The sequence below is a fragment of the Homalodisca vitripennis genome, chromosome 1 (assembly GCF_021130785.1).
Source record: "Homalodisca vitripennis isolate AUS2020 chromosome 1, UT_GWSS_2.1, whole genome shotgun sequence".
In the NCBI taxonomy this organism is placed as follows: Eukaryota; Metazoa; Arthropoda; class Insecta; order Hemiptera; family Cicadellidae; genus Homalodisca; species Homalodisca vitripennis.
This window is the reverse complement of record NC_060207.1, coordinates 81,779,595-81,806,568: the sequence shown is the minus strand read 5'-3', so window position 1 is coordinate 81,806,568 and position 26,974 is coordinate 81,779,595. Positions and strand designations below refer to the sequence as shown.

The 26,974-nt window shown below is 32.7% G+C and overlaps 1 protein-coding gene across 1 annotated transcript; it reads right to left on the bottom strand.

Moving 5' to 3' along the window:
* Window positions 1-1,667: 1,667 nt before the first annotated feature.
* LOC124365641 (uncharacterized protein MAL13P1.304-like) lies at window positions 1,668-22,407 on the bottom strand. Its single transcript, XM_046821631.1, has 4 exons — window positions 22,274-22,407; window positions 16,345-16,407; window positions 14,945-15,052; window positions 1,668-7,857 (listed from the first exon to the last, which is right to left on the bottom strand). The coding sequence occupies exons 2-4, from the start codon at window positions 16,390-16,392 to the stop codon at window positions 1,912-1,914; spliced, it is 6,102 nt and encodes a 2,033-aa protein (XP_046677587.1). The 5' UTR covers window positions 16,393-16,407; window positions 22,274-22,407; the 3' UTR covers window positions 1,668-1,911.
* Between the last annotated feature and the right edge of the window lie 4,567 nt (window positions 22,408-26,974).

Here is a 26,974-nt window from a genome sequence, read left to right as displayed (position 1 = left end):
CTTTTTATTATCGAGATCTCCTGCGGACAGAGAGACAGACAGACAATGATGCAGTAAAAAGGTTTGACACGAAAATAATTACGCGTCTTAGAATTCTTTCAAAGTCTACATACGAAATATTTCTCGACATATCTCACCAGATAATACAAAGGCAATTTTGTTCTTTAAATTTGGTCTCATATCAATGTTTAAATGATAAATGTCTAAACGTACAGCCATTATAACATGATATATGTGTTGGGATAGTTAGGCTACATATTTTAATATATCACATGTTTAAATTTGATATGGATGTATTAAGTTTGGTAACAAATTTATTCACTCTGATATTTTCTCGTTGCCCTCATGGTTACCCATACGATTAATGTAAAAATTCACTAACACTCAGTCAAATCCGAGAGAGTGACATGTACGTCCGTCTAACTCGGTGTCTTCATCTGAACATGAAGCTGTGTGCACAATTTCAAGTCTATGGGTCAGTTTTCGAGATATCCTGCGGACAGACAGACAGAAATGAATTCTTTCCAGACCCAAAAATGGTTAGGCTCAACCAAAACTATTTACAGAAGTTTAAACACTTATCAGATAAGGCGTTCATCTTCAGCCTTATCTGTGTTACTGCGTATTTCTAATATTTATTTTTAGGGTCCACAAACGTTCATATTGTTAGTGCAAGAAGCTGAAACTTCAATTTACTTTAGACGAACTGCATAGATCGTATCTTGATTGGTAGCGACATGGTGACGCTGATTGACAAAAGAACTTCAACCAAAGGTCTTTGCCGTTTCAGTTCCATACTTTTTAATAAAAGTATGTTTATGATTACACCGTAAAAGTTTTCGACAGCTCATTTAATGCTTTGGCAGGAAGTTTCATACATTGAGGTTAAAGAATGATAACATATTGCGATCGACATACAGGTACATTAAAATTACACAGTCGATTGTAGCCTAAACTTGTATATTACAGTAGTATAAACGTGCATCCTGTTTAAATTAGTTTGTTTTACCAATATCATGTCTTCGCGGTACACATAATATTTTAAAGTTTGCACACTAAGACTCAAATAATTAAAAAAAAAAAAAAAACTGTTAAGATTGTAATTGAAAGGTATTTTCTTATATTTTCAGACAGTGTCTGAATAAATACATATATATATATATATATATATATATATATATATATATATATATATATATGTATATGCTTTTGATTATTTTCTTTTTATTTATTATGTTTCTTGTTCTCTTGATATTTATATTATGCTTCCTGAAGATGTGGGTATCAAATCCCACGAAATATATAGAAGCTTTATATCTTTGTTTTTCATTTAAATAAGTGAAATACTATATACACATACAAATATATAATTTATATTTCTCGAAAGTATTTGCTCCGCAGGACTAGAGCCCGGATTCTGACTTGCTGGGCGAGTATGTTATCACTAATCAAGGAGCCCTTTTTGTGATCAATTGTTTTTTACTTGACACTTTCTGTTACACATGAGATTAAATAACTACACTAACATGACCGAAAAACCAAATACCTGCCAAGCGACTCTTAAATGTAAGAGTTAAGAGTCGTTTGATAGGTGTTTTGTGTATTATATGCTATAAAGCTTTTATGTTAATGCCATATAACAAGTATGAATTAGTAAATAAATACGATTTAAAAGTATTTGAAAGTTTATTAACAAGCAAAATGTTGTTTTAATACCGTTTTTGTGCTTAAGTCCTTTAATGTTGACTATTTGTATTTTAAGTATATTCCTTTTCAGCCTTTCCCCCTTACTCAGACGCAAACTACAAGACTACACCTACAATGTGTAAATGTTAATTGTAGTGTAGTGTTTTATGTAGTTACGTTTGCGATATTTGTATATGAACAATGTACAAATCCGTTGGTTACATTTTAGGCGTTCATATGTATAGTTTCTTTTGGAAATCTTCCTATCATTGTATCGCTTCTTTGTGGTCTCCAGCTTTTTACTTTATCACATCTTGTTTGGTTTGTATTGAATGTCTTGTAGTTCCTCACTTTAATGCTTTCTTTTTTTAATATTTCCATATTCGTGTTTGACAGAGAAGTGTCGGACTTTGCAGAAGTAGAATTTCCCTCAAGCTTTTGATTAGGCACGTTCATTTTCAAAGGAAACTCAGCTAAATATCTATGTTTTTCAGTTGGTTGCTGATTTTGTTTCGTGTAAATATTTAAAGCATGCTTGGCATTTAAGTTTCGCTCTGATTGATACATTATCGTCTTTTGTACATTTCGATTAATTTTACTGCTAATTAGATTTTTATAACCACTACTACTTACTTTACTGCCCAGTTTTCTTATTTCATCGTTTGTCAATGAGAATCGTTTTGATTCTTCTAGAAGGATAGGCTTAATAGTATAATGCAACTGATCTCGTGGTGAGTTTTGTACAGGTTTCTTAAGATTTGGAGCGATTATTCCTCTAGTGTTGGTTTGATTGTTTTCTTGAGTTTCCTTATAACCTTTGATTGGTTCAAAGTTCTTTAGAGCATTCCTTGAAAGAGATTTATTACTATTATCAGTTATAATGATTTTTTTATTCACATCAGAACCTTTACTGAGATTTATGCTACGTTTATTCATATCATAATCAACCATTTTGTTCAAATACTCATATTCCTCTTTCTTTGGTTTTGATAACGACATTTCAAGTTGTTTATTTTTAAGTGTGCGGTAGGGAATATCTACAGATTTCTTATTAACAGGTTTCAATAATGTGTCCAGAATATGGCTTGATTGTGACGTGATTATTCTTGGACTAGTTTTATTTATCATTTGATCACTCGATTTCGCTTTTAACTTGTTTTCGTTCATAAAATTCGATTTATCGATTGGTTGAATATTTTCTGTTGACATTTTATCATGAAGAGAAGATATGGTATTATTCGTATTAACAGTGCCTTTAAATGCATCATTCTTTTCTTCTTTGGGCTGTGAAGGTTTGATAGTTATCTTTTCCAAATTATTGGTCTTAAAATTATCTATATTACGTTTAAATTCACCCCTTTTGATCAATATTTTTTTATTAATCGACGTGCCAGTGATATTCAAAGGTATTCTTCCAGTTGAGGTTTTTTCATCGATATTTGTTCTCCGCTCTTTGCACGCTTCGCTTTTAAGTGTGGCTATAAAGTCATTAGTATTATTGTCATTTGAATTTATTTTAATTTTAGTTGAAATTTCTGAACTTGAATGGCTGTTTGCTGCTGTACTAGTATTTATTATCTTTTCATCATTTCTAAGCAATGTTGTTTTGTAAGTGGCACCGTCTTCTTTTTTATCAAACTTCATTCTTGTTTCTGAATCATTTGGTCTATTTTTCTCTGGGGATAAGAATATCTTTTTGTTATTTGTTGTTTCTTCAAGTAAGTATTTACTTCCGTTTTGGTAACTTTGGTTGATAGGAATCTGTTCCATGTTCTTATGGGCATTTCCTCTACTGATACCAGGCTTAACAGTATTAACTGATTGCTCGATCTCGGAAATGTTTGATTTAATACTAGTTCTTTTCCTAGCTTGTATTTTTCCGATTTGTTGTGTCTTTCTTGTTGTTATTTCTTCTGCAATGTCATCTGCTGTCCAATCGTTTAATCTCGCAATTTTTGATTTCCATTTCAAAGACTTGTTGGAAATATTTTCATCTCGGCCAAGATTTAATTTGAGTAAATCTTTTGAATTTGCTTCGGAATACTCGGAATTATTTATTTTCTTTTTTATGCTGCTATCGCTTTTAGCAGACGTTATTTGTATTTTAGAATTTTTGTTAAATTCGTCACTGAGCGCCTGTGATTTACTTAATAGGCGTTCACTAAACTTCTGTTCAATAGCTGGTAGTTCTTCAGTTTTTCTTTGAATTTGTTGGAGTTTTGTGAAAGATTTATGTCGATGGTTGTACAAATTTCTAGATTGCGGACTTTTTAAGTTATCTTTAACTATGGATGCAGTTGTTTCTGTTCGTTTTCTTCCTAATGAAGGACTAATTTCGCTGGACGATCTTACATTCTTTACTTCAAACCTTTCTTGAGCTGGCACCTTCTTTACTCTTGCACTCTGGACATTTGTTTTGATATTCTGTGATGAATGTTTACTGTTAGTAGATGCAATGTTACATTGTGAATTTGTAAAATTATTATTATTATCATACTGAAAAGATGATTTTGGTATTATTTCTGTTTGAATTTTCCTTCCTCGATTATCTTCTGAATATACCTTGTATTTGTGCTGCCTTTTATACAGAATCTCAATATCACATTGTTTATTCACTGACTGAGATCCATTTAGAGGCAACGAATTATTTTTAGGTCTGAACAAATTAGTATGAGAAATTGTTTTAGTATCGCCATCACCTTTTATCTCTTTCAACTTTATAAGAGCAGGGTCTTGAATGCTTTTAATAGTAATTGGTTTTTTCTTAATTGTTTCATTTTTCTTCAATAAATCCTTATTTTGAATCTTTGTTTTATTGGCTTGGATTTCAATGTTATGTCCTTCCTTTTTTGTATTAGTCAAAGCTTTTGACTTTTTATGGTAATGTTTAGGAATATCATGGTTGTTTTTTATTTGAGAGTTCCTCTTTGAATTAGCAGTAACTATCGTTTTATTTGAAATATTTAAAGTTGATGCATATCTTTTCCATAGATAGTTAAAAGCTAAGTTAGTTTTATTTTCTATTGTAAAATAATTTCTGGTGTGCATTTTGGATGGAATTATTACATCAGTTCGTTGAGCAGTAGGTCGATTATTGTCTTTTACTGAGTTTGTTGAAACCCTTGAATATTTCTCCCTGACTAATTTTGAATTTTTACTCTTTTTCTTCACTATTTGAATGGATCGTAACGAACGTAGGTCTGGTTCGGCAAGATTGTGTATCTGCTTATTTTCACCATACTTTTTTAAAAATACTTTAGGTGATTCGGGTTTTCTGCTGTGAAGTTTACGACCTTTGCTTGAATCCAAGTCAGGTATATTTAAAACATGTTCTGACTTAACGTGTTTAGAGACAAAACTTGTCATATCAATAAAGTTTAAAACGTTAGATGTTTTATCAATAGTGTCTGAATTATCCTTTACAATATTTTTGTTGGCTTTTCCTAACAAATCTGATTTACCTTCTGAAGCAGGTGAATTCTGACGAGAGTTTACCACTATATTTTTCTTACTAGGTGTTAGATGATCATTTAGCTTCCTTTTGGCCACCAACGGTTCCTGGATAAGGGAAGGCATTACTGAATTATGTTTAGTTGTCTCAGGATTATCTACTTGACTCAAACTCTCACAACTCTTTTTAAAAATATTAATTTTCCTGTAGGATGTATCAACTGTATTAGTGTTTTCTAAGTTTTCTGAATATGTTTTATCTTTACCCAGCTTGCAAAGATTTTTTCTTTTAACCTGATCTAATGACTCGTCACTTTTTAATGCAGCTTTTCGGATCATAAATTGTTTTAAATCAGATCGAGTCGATTTCAAAGTATTTGGAGTTTTTATTTCGGGTTTATTGTTATTAATTGATGATGTATTAAATTCCTGGTTATTCTGATAAGGATCCAAGTTATTTTGCATATTTTTTGAGAGATTACTCTTATATATATTTGAATCAGGTTTTTCTAATAAAGTCGAATACAAACTATCATTTTCAGAATGTTTTGTCGTTTTGTTAAGTAATATAGATTTCAAAATGGTACTGTTTCCTTTTAATTTATTTTCATTTAACTTTTCAACACAATTTATATAGTTTTCTTTTTTGTTAAGAGCCACAGGTCCATAAATATCTTCATTTCGAACTTGAAGGTTAAAACTCTTTACCTCATCTGTTTGATTTTGTTGGGATTTCAGTGTAGTTGTGGTTGTTTTGTGTTTTTTGTTGTTACTTAAACCTTCACTTGGACTTATTGAATCCATCAGAATATCTTGTTTATTTATTTTTTGTTTGGTAATTATTGATTTATTTTTCGTAAGTTCATTTTCTTTAGGTTTCTCAATTCCCTTATGCATGTTTTTGTCAATCACATCTCTGTCTTCTTTTTCATTTTTATATTCCGTTATCCCATTCAAGCCCTTCAATCCCAGTTTATTTATGATAACGTTTTGTGTAATTTTATGTTGTAACACCGTTTCATCATTCAATTTCTCCTTTTCGGTAATTACTTTATTCACGTCCATTAAAACTGTTTCATTGTATTGATTGTTCAGTAAATCTCTTTTTAGCACGTGATCTTGTATTGCAGGCGTTTTGCGATGTGTAATAGAACAAGAAGAACTTAAAGATGGGGGTTTCGGCGATTTTACTTTAGTACTGGATTGATCTGATACAATTTGTTTCTTGATACCATTGTTTTCATTTGGAATTATCTCGTTATAAGAAAAAGAGTTTATCTTCTGTTTGCTTCTTCTGAACAATCTATCTGAAATGCTGTCTTTCACTGAATATTTAATTATACCACCTGATATTGGTTGAGGTTTATCTACAATGAATGTTTTATTATTAGCTTTTATTTGAGTTTTCTCTAATTCTTTGTAGTTTCTTTTTATTTCCTTAATCTTTGAATGATTCTTAGACGGGGAATAAATATCTGTAGTGGCTTTATTAACATTAGAGTTGTAACTATGAACATTGTTTGGTGTTTTTGGAGATTTTTTAATTAGTAATTTATTTTTATTTATAGTTACTGGTTTAACTTTAGTATCCGGCGTTTTTGATGGTTCTTTCTTGTGAATTCTTAAACAAGAACTCGTAGAGTGACTGGTATTGATTAATAATGGTATACTTTGTAGAGATTTTAGAGGATTTTTTTCTTTTACATCCATATTTGTATGGTCAATGGTTTCTTGGTTTATTGACTCATTTGAAATGTTACAGCTTGGAATAGTTCCAATATTTGAAAACCCCTTACTTCTATTGGGAACTAATTTATCACCATCAGTACAGTTCTCTTTACAGTTAAAACCTGTTGCGTTTGATAACTTACTATTAACCTGATTAATCTTATGCTGTCCTAAATTCTCTAATTTGTTATACTCTTTGTGATCATGAAAGGTTTGTACAGATGTTTCAACATTATTACCTGTAGTGAATTCTAACGGTATGGATAGAGTTTTGTCATTTGAATTTTCTTCCTTTTGTAAATTCACAGCTTGTTTTGTTTCTAAATATTTTGGGAACTTAGTATGAAACGTCCCAGTTTCTTTAGCCTGAAACGAACCAATATTTTGAGATATGCCTGTTTGCTTTTCTTCTTTTTCGGTTTCTTGTTTTTGCAGATTCTTTTCATAGACCTTGAGTATATGTGATTTTGCTGCCTCTTTAACCAAATCGACTGGCTTTTCAGAATTCAAATGTTTTGAAAGTTTCTTTGGTTTACGTTGATTAATACCTTTAAAGGTTCTTTTAGTTATGTCGCTAGATTGCTTTGATTTTTTGCTGTACTCATCTTCCATTTCTAGGAAGGAAACAGGTGCAGAATGAATATCTTTTGGACGAGAAGCTATTTCTATTCTAGCAATTCCCGCTCGTCGGTCTAAAACCTGTCCTGTCCATCCTAAGGATAACTCCTCAGGAACTAAGGAGTTTTCGCCTTGGCCAGACTCTCTACTGTCAGGTAAAGGAGGTAATTTCCTTGTACTCTTCTTATCCAACACACTGTTGAGTGTAGATTTTAACAGTTCGTATTTTCTTTTGAAGTTTTGAAATTTGCTATATTCAAATGGTTTCATACCTGAAGGAGTCAAATCTAAATTTGGATTTACAAACTTCTTCATTAACGTATCGTATGTTCGTTTTATTTTCATAACCTCTTTAGAATTCTCAACATCATGTCTCTGAAACAACATAAAATACTAATGTTTCACAATAGGAAATTCCATACAATAATTGAAAATATAATATAATTTTGGAAATTTGCCATCGTTATATGTTACAAAATGTATAACAACGTTCGAGGATTAAAATTTATCCCCTTCTAGATCCAACCTGAGGAAGAGGATAGATTTCAATCCTCAACTGGAAGGCATTGTCTTGAACACAATCAAGACAAAATTGAACATTAAACAGTTTACATTAAAATTAATCCACAAAACACCGCGTTATCCTCATGAAAGTTAGGACAGATTAAAATTACAACACATGAAGCAAGCTTATCAAATTATATTGAATACAAAAAAAATCCATGTGGATTATATCTAAGATAATTTTGTTAATAATTTGTATACATTCAAAATGTGTATAAAAACCCCTAGTATCATTTCACCATTTACAAATCAACTCTTCCACAAAGATATAGTTTGAAACATTTAACGTCAGCGGGTATTTGTAAAATGGTATGTAATGTATTTACATTTAGGTTTTCTTGGTTGTTGTGTACTACTTTTTATTTTATTTTGTTATAGTGTGTAATTTGTATTTAAAACTTCCTGAAGATGGGAATATTAAATTCTCCTAAAGATAAAAGTTAAAACAACTGTTTTCCTCTATTTAACCAGTGATTGTTCGTTCTGCGTCTTTTTAGACGGTTTGGCCAATTGAAATAAATATTTGGGGATTGTTTTAGGAAAATGAGACCTACTTTGAGTAGTATAAAAATATATTGATGGCGCCCCAACTCAAAATTTTAAAATGGTGACCCCCACATGTGACAAATTGGTGGAAATGGAATAAAAAAGTCGCTATCTAGCCTATATCGCCGTTCCAAGATTGTGGTCGTTAAGAAGTGGAAATAGAATTTTCAGCTATTTAGTAACGAATATGCACGAAACTTGATTTGTGAGGGGGTTTTAGGATCAAAAATGCGTTTTTCGTTTTTCAGAATAGCGTATGAGACAAGGGAAAAAAGAGAGCAATCCTTGGTCTGCGGTCATTTTTCGACATTTAAACGAAAATCTGTATCAAGGGGTTTTTAGTTCTCAAACAAGAATTTGAAAATGGTTTTCAAGAATACCTACAGGTTTCCAATATGGCGGTGTCGAAATGTCGGAACATGAGCCACACCCATGCCTCCGCAACCACCCAATCTAAGAAGCACATTTTAAGAAAAAACAAGTCTTTTTTGAGAAAAAAAGGCAAGCCGCCATGCGCCGTCGCACCTAGAAAATGTAACGCTTCCTTTATTTGTACAGAAGGTTACGGTCGACGCAATTATTTCATTTGTAATTCGTGGAAATTATCATTAGCATTTCAAACACTCGTCACAAACTAAAATTACATGTAAAAACAATTGCAAGAAAGTATGTAAAAATTAGAAACTATAGGAAACATGAAAAATAATTTCATCCTAACAAAGTTCACAGAAATCGAAAAAGGTATACTTAATCAAAACCAACATTTTACACTCCACTCTAGTTTATATAAATCAATAAAACAGTAAACAGAAGATGAAACCACTAAACATCGAAAATAAACTGTAACTAAACTTGAAATATTGCAAAGGGACACGTTTGTCTTCTGGCAGCTGGACAGCCAACTATCATATTTCTCTCGGAAAGTTCGTAAAGTATCCGGCGTAACATTTTCGATTTCACCAATTATTCTTTGGCATAGCTCAACTTTATCACGCGGAGGGGTTGTGTGCATTACGATCTTGAGATGACCTCATAAAAGAAGTCCAATGGATTAAGGTCAGTTCGTCTTGCTGGCAATTTGACAGATCCACGCCATCCAATCCAGGGAATTCTTGATCCAGACACGCTTGATCATCTCTTGCCTAATGCGGCGCTGGGCCCCATCCTGTTGAAACTAACTGTTAATAATCTTTATGCTGTTTCAGTAACCGCTGTGTAATTGTGAGTAAGACACCATGTCGCTCAGGTACTTCACCAATCGACTGTCGAGGATCTTCGATGAGGTCATTTTTTAAGTCGATTTCCTGGTCCTCAGTTATTACGTTTCTACGACCTGAGTGAGGTTTTTTTACAGATAATGTGATTCGGAATTTCTCGATTAACCTTTCAACATAACTAGTTTAATTGCATTAAATTATATATATATATATATATATATATATATATATATATATATATATATATATATATATACATTAAACTGTATAAATGGCAATAGCCTTATTTAATTTCAATAAATATTGAATCACAAAAAGTACTTGCTCCGCCGGGACTCGAACCCGGATCTCTCACTTGCCGGGTGAATGTGCTACCATTGCACCACAGAGCGCTTACTTTTTCCGATTCAATTATTTTGTATTTGGCCTTATCTGTCACATATGCGTTTAAATAAGCAAACTAACATATGATCGGAAGACCAAATACCTGTCAAACGACTTTTATTTACATTAAACTGTATAAATGGCAATAGCCTTATTTAATTTCAATAAATATTGAATCACAAAAAGTACTTGCTCCGCCGGGACTCGAACCCGGATCTCTCACTTGCCGGGTGAATGTGCTACCATTACACCACAGAGCGCTTACTTTTTCCGATTCAATTATTTTGTATTTGGCCTTATCTGTCACATATGCGTTTAAATAAGCAAACTAACATATGATCGGAAGACCAAATACCTGTCAAACGACTTTTATTTACATTAAACTGTATAAATGGCAATAGCCTTATTTAATTTCAATAAATATTGAATCACAAAAAGTACTTGCTCCGCCGGGACTCGAACCCGGATCTCTCACTTGCCGGGTGAATGTGCTACCATTACACCACAGAGCGCTTACTTTTTCCGATTCAATTATTTTGTATTTGGCCTTATCTGTCACATATGCGTTTAAATAAGCAAACTAACATATGATCGGAAGACCAAATACCTGTCAAACGACTTTTATTTACATTAAACTGTATAAATGGCAATAGCCTTATTTAATTTCAATAAATATTGAATCACAAAAAGTACTTGCTATATATATATATATATATGTGATTCAATATTTATTGAAATTATATATATTAATTAAGCATTAAGTTGATTCAATGAGCGAGCGAGGGGGATCCGCTGTTGACCGACCCTAAATTTATCACCGTCAATCTACCACTGCCCGACTGGCAGTGGGGTTGAACCGCCGTGCCATGGCCGATGTCATTCTTCGACACTACCTATCTCTCCTCTGTCGAGGCACGTTGTGAATCAGTTAAGTTGGAATACTGTCAAATACTTGTTTGCTTCTAATCCTATCACAACTTCCTTGTTTTTATGTGGTAACGTACTCGTGTAGTATGTACTTTTTGTTTAATCCCAATTTGTGACTAAACCCTAAAGTATAATTGTGTATTTGCTATTGTTAAATAATAATTACTCTTAACAAAGAGTAAAAAACACTTGCAGGCGGCTGGACCTGCAAGATCAGGTCCAGCCATGGATACTCGTTCAAATATATGTGACAGAGAACAGCTTGAAGCTATACACTCTATTCTAAACAAACAATATAATGATATGGATACTTCTGTAGGTAACAATATTAAAGAAACATACACGCGCGCGCGTGTGTGTGTATGTTTTATAAAAGTAAATCAAAACAATTCTGATAATTTCTGAACAAAAAGAATCCACTGATCAAAAGAAACTTCACGTGGCTCCTATAAAATATTCTCTGGATAACGTCGGTCCTGTCGAGGTTATTATTCAACACAAAGATAAAAAGCAGATTATCCCCTTTCAAATTGGTAAAATCCTTAAGAACAACCACTATATTTATCATATTAAAAACTCTGGTAAAAATACCACAGTGACTTGCAAATCTTATAAATCAGCAAATAACCTCGTTAAATGTCCAAACCTAAAACAATTTTAAAATGTTCTACCAACCTTAAGAATACATTCTGTTGGAGTATTTTCGTTGAGCGAGAAATTACTGAAACTCAAATTATATCTGAAGCGATAAGTGAAAGTCTCATACTTAAAGCGTTTTGAATCAAACGTACTATTAACAAGGAGTTAATTGACATTTTATTGAAATCATTTTTGGCTCCCAAACCTTTACCTAAAGAAATTACACTTAATCACGTTTTAATGAAATTACAACTCTACAAAATACCATTATAGCTGTTGTCCAACACGACTATGTAGCCAACTCCTCATACAAGAATTCCAGGATATGCCTGAATTGTTCGGAACCTTTTCATGAAGGTGAGAGCAAGTTCTAGAGCAGCAGGTACAATTGAAACGCTTATTCAAGAGAGCTTCTAATGATAGCAGTTCAAAGCAGTATCCGCCAGATACCAAGCAGGTTAGATGCCTGGAAGAACCTGTCTTATAAAGATAACATCATACAATAACGGGGCGCGTTATCAGTATTAAGGCAGCGAGCAGATGCAGAACCCATTGCAACGTGTTTGCCCGAAGCAGGTATTGTTATTCTAGTAGTGTTTGTCTAGTACGACGTCGCGTCACTTACTTAGAGCGATATCACGTGTCGTAGGATTGCGAAGTTTAGTAATTTCACTCTAGTTTTGTTGCTTTATTGAATGAACACACTACTACAAACAGGATGTGTGTGTGTTTTGGTTAAGTAGTTATTTTACATTATTTTGAAGAAAGGCAGATAATATTCTTTGTTGTTCGTTTAACAATGTATTTGCAATATCTACTGAGTTTTTTATCGTCAATTTCGCCTATTACTTTTGTTTAAATTTTCCACACAATCACATGAATCGTGTTGAGAGGTGGTAACTACGGCCGCACCATGTAGAAGACGTGAAACCTGATCACAATCATCACAATACTCTAGTAATTCTATTCGAATATTTCACGTGATAAATGTGCGTGAAGTGAAGTTACTTTCAAATAAGGAAATTTATATCACGCTCCCGAAAAGAGTCGGTCCTAATGTTAGTGATACCATAAACGCACAAATCAATAAAATCAATGGCAGAGTTTTTTGACATTTCAAGGAAAAACAAAATTATCAAAATAATAAAAAATTCCTGAATGTGACACGAACATAAAAAAAACGGAATTCACCTCAACGAGCGGAGCAAATACGTTCTTGTAGCAAAAGTTACGGTGCCAGTTTTACGAAGCCTCCTTGGGAACGTGTAGGTAGGCCTATTCTTGAAAACCGTAAATTTCGTGCTTCTCGACCTGAAAACTCCCTGAGACTGATTTTCACTTATATCCGCAGAAATCGTACCGGAGGACGGAAGATAACTCTTTTTCCCCCTTGTTCGATGCCGCCATCTTGGAAACGAGTAGGTAATTAGTAAAACTGATAATATCATGTACGCATTTCTTGAGCCGACTTTCCCTCCAAACTAACAAAGTTTTTTGCAAATCCGTTTGTAAACAGCTGAAACCCCATTACCAGCAATTTAGCGGCTAGGAACGGTGGTATAATAGCTACTTCCAGTTTGCGGCAAAATGTTTCGGTATCAATTTACAATAACGTGACCATGGAAAGGTATGTTCATTTTTTTTTCCTGAAAACTACAATTTTTCCTGAAAACAATAGTGAAGAAAAAATTCGTCGGCAACGAAAATCAAAGGAGTTACGATTTTTTGAAATCCTCTGAAAACTCTGTTTTTGACAGTACCTCTGGCAATTTTACTGAAATGATGACGTTAATCCTGTCAACGATGCCTGCCCGCTGCGCAGTGCTGCGCACTGCTTGCTCTTTTAGAAAAAAAAATTAACTCGAGCTTGCAAAAGTCGAATCCCAGATCACGTGATGCCCCTGATCCTTAACCCTCCAAGTGTTGTTCGACAAAATTTTGTCGGTTATTTCCCATCCTTAATGCAATAATGCCCGAAAGGCATCAATATAATACAATGATATACTTTCCCCCCAGTTTATATGCACCTGTGATAATAATACTTGGCTATAAATGCCCAACTCATGAAAAAAAGTCCATTTTTCATGGTCACGGTATTGTAAATAAATACCAATGTTTCTTCTTTATTTCCTTGCCACCAATGTGTCACATAGGGGAGTTGCCGTTTGAAAATTTTGAGTTGAGGTGTGTCCCTCCTCAATATATTTTTTGATACGCTAAAATTAGGTCCCATTAACCTACAAAGATTTCCAAATGTTTATTCCAACTGGTCAAATCGTCTAGAAGTGACAGAGATGTCAGTGACTTTTGGATTATTATCACTATTGAGATTCTAAATAAGCAGTGAGTGGTTTTTCTGTATTAAGCGTAGGGTAATACCGACAGTTAACTTAAGTATTTACGATATAATTACTATACATGTAAGTAATAAGCATAATCATTATTATACTTGCAATGTTAATGTATAATTACCACAAATTATTAAAAGATGAGTCTAAAGTGTTCGGATACAGATGTACTCCTGTTAAAGGTGAATAATTTTAAATGGTTTAAACACTTGGAGGAAGTATTCAGACCCTGATTGCCCTTATCGGTTTATTATATGATCTAATTGTGCGAGAGATGTGTATGGCTTGGACGTGCCTACTCATTCTAGCGAAAAGCGGTGAGCAGTGGAGCATTCAGTCAAATGAAAATAACATCTCGTAACTGTATTTTTGGCAGAAACACTGAATCATTACTGTAATTAAATGTCCCTTGCAGAGACATCATGACTTCTGGAACGATGATAGCTTGGGCATACAATTATTATCTTAGCATCCTCCACAGAGTTCAAATTACTGAAAGGCTGTAATAAAGAGCTACGAATTTAAAATTTAAAACTTTTTCTGGAACTGATTTGGCACAATCTTAATCTTTTACATTTCTATTGCAAATCTTGTTTTCGGTATGTTCAGCGTTGTATTTTTCTTAATTTACAATAATTCCTCTATTTAACAAATATATCAAATTACAAATTATGTCTATTGCATCATTAGTATGAAGTATAACACTAGTTCTTATGAGGAAGAAATTTATTTCCGGAAGACAATAATTTAGTTGTCTTAACTAGGTTTATTATAGGTAGGCAGTTACTGTACAGTAGCTTAATATTGTAGTCTATTAGTAGTGCTTCATAAAATTACCTCATTTCCCGCAGGTGCCAGTATCTTCGGATTTATAGATATTTTCCCCTTAGTCACATCAAAACGAGTTCCTCTGGATTTCTTGGCCTCACTCTTATTAATATATTTCTAGAAAAAACATTATTATCAATTATTAATTTTTCCTACTTTTTACTTAGGTTTATTTTGATACACTCGAAACATTCTTAATAAACGAGAAACACTGTATTTTAATTATGAGTAGCACAATTGGTGGGAGTTAAGTTTCAAACTATTTTAATATCTCACTGCTTTGAACAAAATATGTAAGTACATGAGAGATCGTTTTGATAATTTTTCCTTATTTCTCACATTATATTTTGTTAAAAATAAACATTATCGACAATGTAAAGAAAATAATTAAGAAATACAAACAAGATGACTAACTTACAATATTACATGTACTCAGATTCAGTGAGCAATGATTTGTTACAAATACAATCAAAATCATTAGATTGACATTTTGCCTCAAGATAATATAAAAGATATAAAATTTACCCCCTTATACCACTCACCATTGAGAGGTCAGCATCATCAACTATGAATTATCGTACAAGGTCAACATGTTATATCATACATTATAACATGTTATATAACTCCTCACGTAACTCTTGAAGCCCAGCTCTGTCTAGTACAGCATTATTGTGGATTTTCCTTCTTTACGTAGCCCGCAACATATACAGACGTTACGGGAAATATTAGAAGAAAAGACTTGATAGGTTCGGCACTGATACTCAGAGTAGTGACCCATTTTAACTGACACAGTTTTTTTACATAGGATAGTTGCTACGTATGTCACCTTACAGCCCCTGCAGCTCTTGATTTTGCTACCTCCGCAGAATTCATTTAACAAAGGAGTTACACTTGAACTTTAATCGACTTTACAGCGGCCTTTACCAGTGTCGAACAGCGACCTCTGTGTCACGATCCAACCGTAATTGCTGGCTGCTCTACAGAATCCACTGCGGCATCTCTTCAGTTGTTTTAACACAAAAATGATGACATCCGTTAAATATTGAAGGCGTCAAAAGTAAGTAAGCTCAAACTGACAAGATATTACCAAATCGTTAATTAATCAGTAAACATTCTCTGCTCACTTATAAATAAGGGTATTTATTATAATATTATAAGCCATACGTATAGGAATATTTGCTAATACATTTCATACAAATCAAATTTAATTAAAATGTATAATTGTTGCACAATTAACAACAAATAATACGTTACATTCTCTTCTCTTACTGAAATAATGATGCTCTAATTATCACATTATTTTACTGATCCTTTTCTGAGAATCTCACTCAACCTGTACACGAGATGTGTTTCCTCCGAACCTTCCATATCGAACACATAATTACGCTTATTTAACTCTTTTTACATACCTCTCTCCAAAGTCTGTGTAATAATACATCTTGTAGATACTTGAACATGTCTCACGCCTTCAGCTGTAAATAAATATTGAAAAATTAAAACCTTTAAAATTTATGCTGAAATATTGAGTGTGTGTATTCTAAAAATGTATAAAATGCATAATTATTCTCTTTAACAAAACAATTATATGTTGGGAGTAATTATTATTATTGTTACTGTATAAACATAGTAATAATTTATATAATTACGGTAACTTTAAATATTAAATGAGCTGTGTCAAGCATATGTTTAACTTTTTTTTCAAATTGTATTCAAATTATTTTATAAACATATAGGTATAGTACATTTACAATTTAAGTATTATGGATTCACGCGAAATTGTTCAGAATGCATGTACATTCGATTCGCAGTCAGCCGTATTTCAATAAACTCAACATAGTAAGTTCTTATAACAAATTTAAATTCACCTCTAGTTTGTAACTTCTCGGTGGAAACACGACTGGCTTCATCTCCACATCACCGGCATCCAGATAATGTTGGCAGTAAACAGGACATGCCGCAAACTCTATTACCACTATCAATTTATATTAGGAGTAAACAGAATTTGCCACCAGCAATGTTTTACCAGCATCATTGTCTATAGGATAAGAAGCTGAGCAAATCAAAGGCTTTTTCGCAGGTTTCAGAGTAACAGGGAAAGTTTAGGGCTGACTCCTCCCGAGGTCACCATGAGGAGTGGATATCTCATCGATGTCACCTCAGAAGAAGGGGAGGTGAGCTCTGTTCCAGTCTCTACCGCTCACTCTCGCCCGTCAAGTTAGGCCTATCGATTAACCCATTTGTGGTTAGTAATGATGAGCCATTCATGGAGTTGCCCAAATGTAAGTGACAACATCGGTTTAGCTGTACCCAGGGTACATCATGTATAAACCAGACAGAAGTGAATACTCTTGGAGATTCAAAAGATTATTTTGTACTAGGTGTAATTGAGTGTTTAGGTGCTCTTAAGATCAACACTGTTCCTTTCCGTTGCATACCCAATTTATAAATAATCACATTATGTAGCCTATATTAAAGGTTGCAAATTTTAACTTTTCAAAAATCAACCGAAGTACAATTTTTCTTATTGCATTAACAATGTTTTAATATTTTTCCATTTTGCGGTTCATAGTTTTTTTATTATTGTGAGGCATGGACGTAGTTTGTATGTAGAGAATATTCAAAATATCATTAATGGATTACATGTAACTTGTTTGTTTAACAAAATGTCTTAGATATTGCTCACGTTTGGTTCCAAGGACACGCATTTTACTCTGATAAAAATGAATATTACTGTATTTCCCTTACTTTGCCATAAGATTGATTCAAATGCTCACCATAAGTGAAAAACACAATTTTACCAAGTAGGCTAGTTTGAATTAATTTAAGCAACCATAATAATAAACTATAAATTTAAAGCATAGTATTAAAGATCAATTAGTTTGTTTGAGATTTCAGATTAAAGCAATGATCCCTATTGTAATAATTTTCTGTTTTCCTGCATCAATTAATTGTTAAAATGTAGATGACTTTAAGTACCACGGATTTTTACACGAAATATAGCAAACCGTTGTAAGCCTAAAATAATTTAACTACGGAGCAAAAATTAAAAATACTTTTTAACACATTTCGAAAAGTTCTAATATTGTTTTAAGGGGAGAAGACTTAGAGGTTAAAATACGTTTAAATACGAAAAATGTACATTTTATGGTAAATATGTAACCACTTTAATTAATATACAAAAATAAACTTAAACATTTTAAAAATGAATTCAATTTTGGAAAAGGTTTAAAGCCTTATTAGTATAAATAGTATTTTTTTATTGTTTGACACTGTAGAAATTAACTATTTTGGTTACATATGACACACACACACATTCAAAATTTCAAGTCAGTAGCTTACACCAAAGCTGAAATACACGTACATAAAACAAAATAACAAGTTTCTGAAATCCTTTCTGAAGTACTTAAATGTTATTACTGCATCTAATGCTCCACATTTCAGAGTATATGTATTTGTAAATTTCAGAGTACCCTTCAAACACTACTTTGGAAATTTTAGACCAAATTACATTATTTAGACTCTCATTTGGATTTTGTGTCCTTCCATGAACACTTTTTTATAAGATTTCATATTTTGAGGGGTCTCTAGATATTTATTTTATGTGGAGGATTACTGCTTCTGGTACCTACAGAAGTTTTGTGAATGAATTTCACCAGTTGCCTTTGCCCATTGATATTTACAACAAGAATGAAATACATTGAGCAAAGTTCATATTGCGGTTTTTCATCACTTGATAACTTTTTTCGTAGCTTCTAGATTGTGTACATTCCTCTTAATAGCTAAATCGAAGTAAGTTTAAAAATCTGTTATCCTACACTTTCTTGATAAGAGCTTTTCATCTCTTAGTATGATGGCTTTAGAATTAGCTATGAGGTGACGTAGTTTGGAACCCATGATTTTCTGGATGTGGCCAAGGTAAAGCAAAGAAAAACAGAAGTGTTGTTATACTCAATAGGAAGCAATAGTTGAATCAAGGAAAATAGAATAGAGTTCAACAGATGTTCATTAGTACTGTTACAGTACACTATAACTAATCACGGTGTAGCGGTGGTTCATTTGGCCACTTCCAAACTCAGCGTAAGACTTTACAGAAAAACAAATCAAAATCAGTTGGTAATATTTATATTGTGTTATACATCATTGTTTTAGTGAAGAAACAAGGAATTAATTACTGTACAAATATAGAAAAGTATATTTTTAAAGTTTTTGGCGACCTTCTCCCCATAACTGGCACAAAGACAACCTTAAATTAATTTTATAGACAATATAGTTTCTTTTTAAATACTTTTGTCTTATTTTAAAATGAATTAAAGATAACTTAACTCGTTTTGAAACAGTCTTAAACGTGTTTAACTAATTTTCATACCATTGTAGTTCATTCAACATATCACAAAGCTGTAGAATAATATTACAACCTACTTTGAAAGAAGTTTACTATCGGATGCTAAATAGATTTTAAAGTTACCACCACATATTCACATGTTTAAACTCATTTTTATAGCAGATTGTACGAATTTATAATAGTATTACAGGGTATACAATTATTTTGAAAGGAGTTTACGATCAGTCGCTAAATAAATAAAATCGAAATAAAGTCCATGTTGAATTTTAAATGTTCATCACTTCACATCACATACAAAACAGAGTAGTATCTACCTTCAAATCATTTGTATACAATTACTTCACTACTTTTTTCAATTACTGTACATTATAATATTTTACAATCATGTCTCAAGTTATTTCCTAGGGTTTCGTAGGTTTTTGAATTGACCTTTTTTGGTCAATAAAAATCCCGGGAACAAAGGAAGATGTAGAAGCCGCTTGATAACAAGTGTGATTTACAGAATGATATGGTGAGAGAATATACAGTGATCAGATTGTTGTCTCGCTCACCCTCTCCACAGAACAACTTTGTTTCCCATTCCTATAGAGATTGCGCAACGGAAGGGTGAAGGGATAATTCCAACTCCTGTCGGCCTTCACAGCACCATGGGCCTGACGTTATGGTCTTGTGATAATAAATCTTCCACATTACACGCTCTCAATATAAGCAACAATTGAAACATTTAAACTGAGCCTACTGACATGGCTTAACGTCCTAGCGTAATTATTTATAAACTATTATTACAACTATGTTTTATATAACATAAATTTAAGTGACTTTGTTTTGAACATGTATGATTTTATTATTAAACATAAAATTACTTTAATAAAATTAAAGGCAAGAAATAATAATCACGAGAGATAATAAGAAATTGATTAATTCAACGAGAAATAAAAAATATAAAGATACATACAAAGTAACAATATTGGAATCAAATAAAATGTACGCTTGTACTCAATTAAATGGTTATTAAGTCATTGAAATGTATGACATTACAAGAATGTTATACTGTAAAAAGTTGTGTTTGTGTATGTGTCAACCTAATTTACAGTTGAAATATATTACAGTTATATTGAAATAAATAAGTGATTTTTCAAATAAATATTACCAATGCACATAAACAGATTTTACACAAATTTAAAATAAGTTTCACAGTGATGTAGAAACATTTTGTTGAAATAATATCTCAACTCTTTTTAAACTACTGTATTACTATAATTAATTCCTAAGGCATTACTTTAAATGTTTTCCTCACTGCTTGTATTAAAATAACACATAAATAGTTCAACATTATATTATTTTAAACTACTAATCTAGTAAAGTTAAGGTGTTAAAATAATTTGAAATTAAGTTGGGGTTCTATGAAACTGATTTTAAAAAGATTCTGAATCATTAAAATTAATAATGTTACAATAGTATCTCAAAAGTGATTCTAAAATAGTATTAAACTATGTTCTAAAAGTCTCTATGATATTGTAAACATTACAATATTATCAATTATATCATACTGTAAGCAATAATTTGGTATTGCTTTACAGAAGTAACTTTTAAATGGTTTTTATAAATGTTATTAGTGCACACAAATAGATTTTAAATAATTTTAAACTCAGTTTTACAATGATTTAGGAACATTCTTTTAAAATCTTGCCTGAAATCTTTTTGAACTGATTTAAACATAATTTTAAACTCTTTCATTACTAACTTATTTTCAGTTTTGTATTTAAATAACTCGCAATAGTTTTAATATTATTTAAATTTATTCTCTCGATTATTAGGATTATGCTGAAACGCTGCCTTGCATAGAATATAAGGTAGGATTCCATAATATAGAGGAGAAATTCCTTGAGTTATCCTCCCCCATAAACTAGTGGATATCACGGCTCTGAAAGATCACGGTTTCAAATCCCGAGAAGTCTAACACGACATGACCGGAATAACAGCAGTGTGACCACAAACTAGCCAGCACAGCCAATAAGGGCTGAGATATAGAACGAGAGAGAAAGATAACTTCCTCGGGTCAAGTGGGGATCTAGGTTACTCTTCTCTACAAGGAGTAAATGTTTTTGGGTACTTTGGGATTATACCGACCACACCAGTATGAAGAACACAAAAATAGAAATTTATAGAAACAAACATGATAGAACGAAAAAACAACTCTTCAATTACAAAATTACAAACTTACAAGCATTTCCAGGTATTGTGATCGGTATTGTTGTCGCTGTTATCTTATCTTTCTCGAGAATCCTGATTACGGCAGGCCGCGCGGCATCACGTGATTTGCACGGTACATCATTGCCTTTCCATTACAATTCAATTTATATTTCTGATTAGCCCCTCTAGAATTTGATATTTTACTGATAGGTACTATCTCGAGGGATGTTTTTCTTTCGTCGACCTTCGGTGCTGCCCCGCGCTGATGGCCGGAGGCACTCGCATTTTGGGTGGCGGAATGTGATCAAGAATAAAAACAAGTTTTGAGTGTTTTTTTTTAATAAAAAGTTTAGTTTGGTAAATGTTTGTTTTTGTTGAATTTTTGTGTTTGGAGAAATGTAGAGGTAAAACACGGAAGTACAACAAAGCGATGCACCAGCTGAACGGGCGGCGAGACTCTGCAATCACGTTTTCTACTAGACGCTCGACTTTGACCTCTGTCTGAGGATGGGGAGGTGTTTGCGATAAGACAATTCCTGTTTTATATTGACGAAATATTGTTCTACGCTAATCTAGTAATCAGTAGAAACGAAATGTGAAATAACGATTCATGTCTGGGTGTGGTCGGTATAATCCCAAAGTACCTGTTTTTGTATATATTTATTTACAAATAAAATGATACTTTACTTATAAAAGTTATAGCTCAACATCACTTTTTGAATAAAATGATTCCGTAATCTCAAATGTAAAACGCATATTTCACACGAACTTATGCTAATAATAAAAACAATGATATTACTTGCCATTTATGTTAAACTGTATTCTTGTTGTCTTTCTTAAAGACAAATATATCACAAAAATTTTGGAGAGACCATTAATTAGTAAATTACCAATTCATTATAAACGATAATTTGTTTACCAATACATCTGATTCCACGCGAGAGTTAACAATAATCGTCATAATACACGTGTTTTAACACTGGAACCCTTAAATGGCATAGTTTTGTATAAGTAACGTGAATCCATTCAGAAACATATTGTAAAGAAAGTATTATATAAATAATAAATGTAATAATCCATAAGTTTTATAAAATTACTTATAATTTAGCTCCTTCTGTTTATAATTCAACTAGCATAAAAACCGCTAGGCATTAATTAAAAATGCAGATTAAAACTTAAACAGTGAATACATAATATGAGTAAATGATAATAAATAGAATAAACAATGTAATCAATAAATAATGATAGATGAACAGAGTATGAGAACAAAATAACAAAGGTGATTGTTGAGATAGAAATTCTATTCAGTAATAAAGATTAATTCAAGGCACAAAATACTTTTTCCTCAATATGAATGTCCCGAGATTTTTGTCTCGAGCCTCCCTATACTGTCCTAGTTTTCTTCTTTTTAGTCCTTCTTTTTAGTCAACAATTTCAGCAATACTGTTTTCAGATCTTTGAAGTTGGACCATCGTACTTGTTTGCTGTATAGTTAGTGCAGTGGTGTTGCCTGAAGAACTGGATCGGATGGATGATGGAATCCTGAATTGGACTAGATGCATTAAGTCAGGACAGTCAATCTTGCCATTGCTCTGAACCAGGTCAGCAGAGCATTTGTTTGATATTTTAACAACTTGTGTTCTTTGTTTTAGAAATTATATAGGCCACTGGAGAGGCACGACTCAGATACCAATATTATCAAGCAGTGGTCAAAAGCTTTAAGTCGAGAAACACACTTAATGTGAAATCACTACGTTCTAGACCCTCTCTACAACTCCATAGAGGTTGTATGGAAGTTGTACAGAGTGGTCATCCCTTCAGCATGGAAGACTTGTGCAGTACGCAAATGTCACAACTTTCTGCTTCTCTAGCAAATCAAAACCAATTATCTACTAGACGCTCGACTTTGACCTCTGTCTGAGGATGGGGAGGTGTTTGCGATAAGACAATTCCTGTTTTATATTGACGAAATATTGTTCTACGCTAATCTAGTAATCAGTAGAAACGAAATGTGAAATAACGATTCATGTCTGGGTGTGGTCGGTATAATCCCAAAGTACCTGTTTTTGTATATATTTATTTACAAATAAAATGATACTTTACTTATAAAAGTTATAGCTCAACATCACTTTTTGAATAAAATGATTCCGTAATCTCAAATGTAAAACGCATATTTCACACGAACTTATGCTAATAATAAAAACAATGATATTACTTGCCATTTATGTTAAACTGTATTCTTGTTGTCTTTCTTAAAGACAAATATATCACAAAAATTTTGGAGAGACCATTAATTAGTAAATTACCAATTCATTATAAACGATAATTTGTTTACCAATACATCTGATTCCACGCGAGAGTTAACAATAATCGTCATAATACACGTGTTTTAACACTGGAACCCTTAAATGGCATAGTTTTGTATAAGTAACGTGAATCCATTCAGAAACATATTGTAAAGAAAGTATTATATAAATAATAAATGTAATAATCCATAAGTTTTATAAAATTACTTATAATTTAGCTCCTTCTGTTTATAATTCAACTAGCATAAAAACCGCTAGGCATTAATTAAAAATGCAGATTAAAACTTAAACAGTGAATACATAATATGAGTAAATGATAATAAATAGAATAAACAATGTAATCAATAAATAATGATAGATGAACAGAGTATGAGAACAAAATAACAAAGGTGATTGTTGAGATAGAAATTCTATTCAGTAATAAAGATTAATTCAAGGCACAAAATACTTTTTCCTCAATATGAATGTCCCGAGATTTTTGTCTCGAGCCTCCCTATACTGTCCTAGTTTTCTTCTTTTTAGTCCTTCTTTTTAGTCAACAATTTCAGCAATACTGTTTTCAGATCTTTGAAGTTGGACCATCGTACTTGTTTGCTGTATAGTTAGTGCAGTGGTGTTGCCTGAAGAACTGGATCGGATGGATGATGGAATCCTGAATTGGACTAGATGCATTAAGTCAGGACAGTCAATCTTGCCATTGCTCTGAACCAGGTCAGCAGAGCATTTGTTTGATATTTTAACAACTTGTGTTCTTTGTTTTAGAAATTATATAGGCCACTGGAGAGGCACGACTCAGATACCAATATTATCAAGCAGTGGTCAAAAGCTTTAAGTCGAGAAACACACTTAATGTGAAATCACTACGTTCTAGACCCTCTCTACAACTCCATAGAGGTTGTATGGAAGTTGTACAGAGTGGTCATCCCTTCAGCATGGAAGACTTGTGCAGTACGCAAATGTCACAACTTTCTGCTTCTCTAGCAAATCAAAACCAATTGTGAAACAGCAGAATTTTGATGAGACCATCAAATACATCCAGCATTTCAATAGCCTCAATCTAAAAACAAATATTTTTAAATGCAAGTTTTTGAATTTTGCTTTGAGACTAGTAGACAAGAATGGTAGTCCAACTGTCATGGTGGAAGATGGTATAAGTATATTGTTCGAAATTCTTAGGCATGCGCCCACGCAGGTAACTGTCAAACCAGTTGAGAAGAGGTCCTGTGAAGCCATAAGCCTCAAGTTTGCGGATCAAAATGGAGTGGCATACCCTGTCGAAAGCCTTTGAGAAGTCTAGCTCTATTGAGTCCACCTGCTGTCTTTGTTGAGGTTAACAAATTTAATGCCTGTTGTACCACAGCCGTCTTTGAATTTCCACTGAAGCAGACAGTTTTGTGTCATCAGTATACTGCACGAGTTTTCCATGATGAAGTGATGATCCTATGTCATCGACATAGACTAAGAAAAGGATTGGACTAAGAATGGAAGCCTTGAGGGACCCCATACCTCATTTCAATTGGGTTTGAAACTTTTGATCGATGACTTATAAATGAACTAAGCCACGATAAGAGCACGCCTCTAATGCCATGGGATTCCAATTTGTCAATCATTTTGGTGTGGTCTACGCAATCGAATGCTTTAGTAAGGTCGAGAAACACACCAGTTGTGGAATTTCGACGTTCTATTCCCTCCACAACCATGTCGACCAGACTCACGACTGCTTCTATTGTCGACTTGCCCTTTCTAAAACCAAATTGGTCCTTTGAAAGCTGGTTATGTTTATTTAAAAACTGAATGTTGTGATTTTTAAAATTAAAATAAAAATTTTATTCCTACATGTATGATGACTTTTGCTAAGCATTATAAGCTGTTTTTGGCAATAAAAGACTTATTTGATTTAATGATTATAGTACGTAAGTCAGATTTAGACTAATTTAATACTTTATTAAATTTTTAGCGATAAAAGTGACCTGCAGTCTTAAGTTTTAGAGCCAAAACTAGCATGAAACCTTTCCCAGGAGGAAAGATAAGAAGTAAATTTTCAACTAATAATCTTGGCATATAGTAGGTTTGCTATCTTTTACAACTAACAATTGAGGCATCAAAGTAAAGTTAGTACTTCACGACCATGAAAACAATAAACCGATACAACAGAATATCGCAGGATCCGACATAACGTAACAAAAGAGTTTCTAGAGGAATCCCTTGATTAGTGTTTCAAGTTTCTAGAATGGTTCTATAAAGAGTTATCGCACAGACACACATATAGACGGATGGACTGCTCTTTTGATCCCAAAATCAATAGGCTTCTTCTTTGGACCTCGAAGGACCTATTTACAAAGTTTCAAGTTTCTAGAACGTTTTTATCAAGAGTTATCGTACAACCGGACAGATGGAATCGGAATAAACATGTTCCATGAAAACAATAACTATAACTGTTCAACAATTGCAACTGAAGCACACAATCTAATGATATGTATGAAAGACCTCAACATGGATGAAAGAATAAAGTCAAGCTTGCGAGTGACTACAAGGAAGAGGCCATGAACAATAAAATTGGGTGTATACACAGCTATTTTGCCGTAACTTTCAATACGTTGACTCTCCTTCTTCAGGTTGTTTTACGTTTTGTTTAAAGTTAGAAATTTTAGATTGAGAAACCAAGTAAAACATATGGAAAAATTATCCCATAGTAAAGGTTTATTTTATCTGTTGCAGTAATGTAACACCACTACAGTTTTGTTATGGTCATTGGTTTGAACTCAGTTTCTTCAAGTAAACTAGCTGACAAAACTATTTAAAGCTTACTTATTATCAGTGCACCATAAAACAAATAATTTTGAAGAAACAATAAATTATAAAATGCCACCCTCACAGCTTAAAATTAATATAACATACGTTTCATACCTATATTGTTCTTATTGACATAAACTAACTGACACTGGCATGCAGCATAATTTACTTCCCCTAATCATACATGGACCTTCGTTCCCCACAATAAAACCTTGAAATAGGGTTCCAGCAATAACAGAAGTTCCTTAACTACAATCAATTCAAGTTAATAAATTATCAACAAAACAAGTAGATAGCTTAACGCTAAATTTGAACCAGCGTAGAATTTTATTTGTGCAGTCAATTCTGATATTTACACTAACATCATTATTATAAAAATGAAGGAAATTCAGGCTACATATTGTG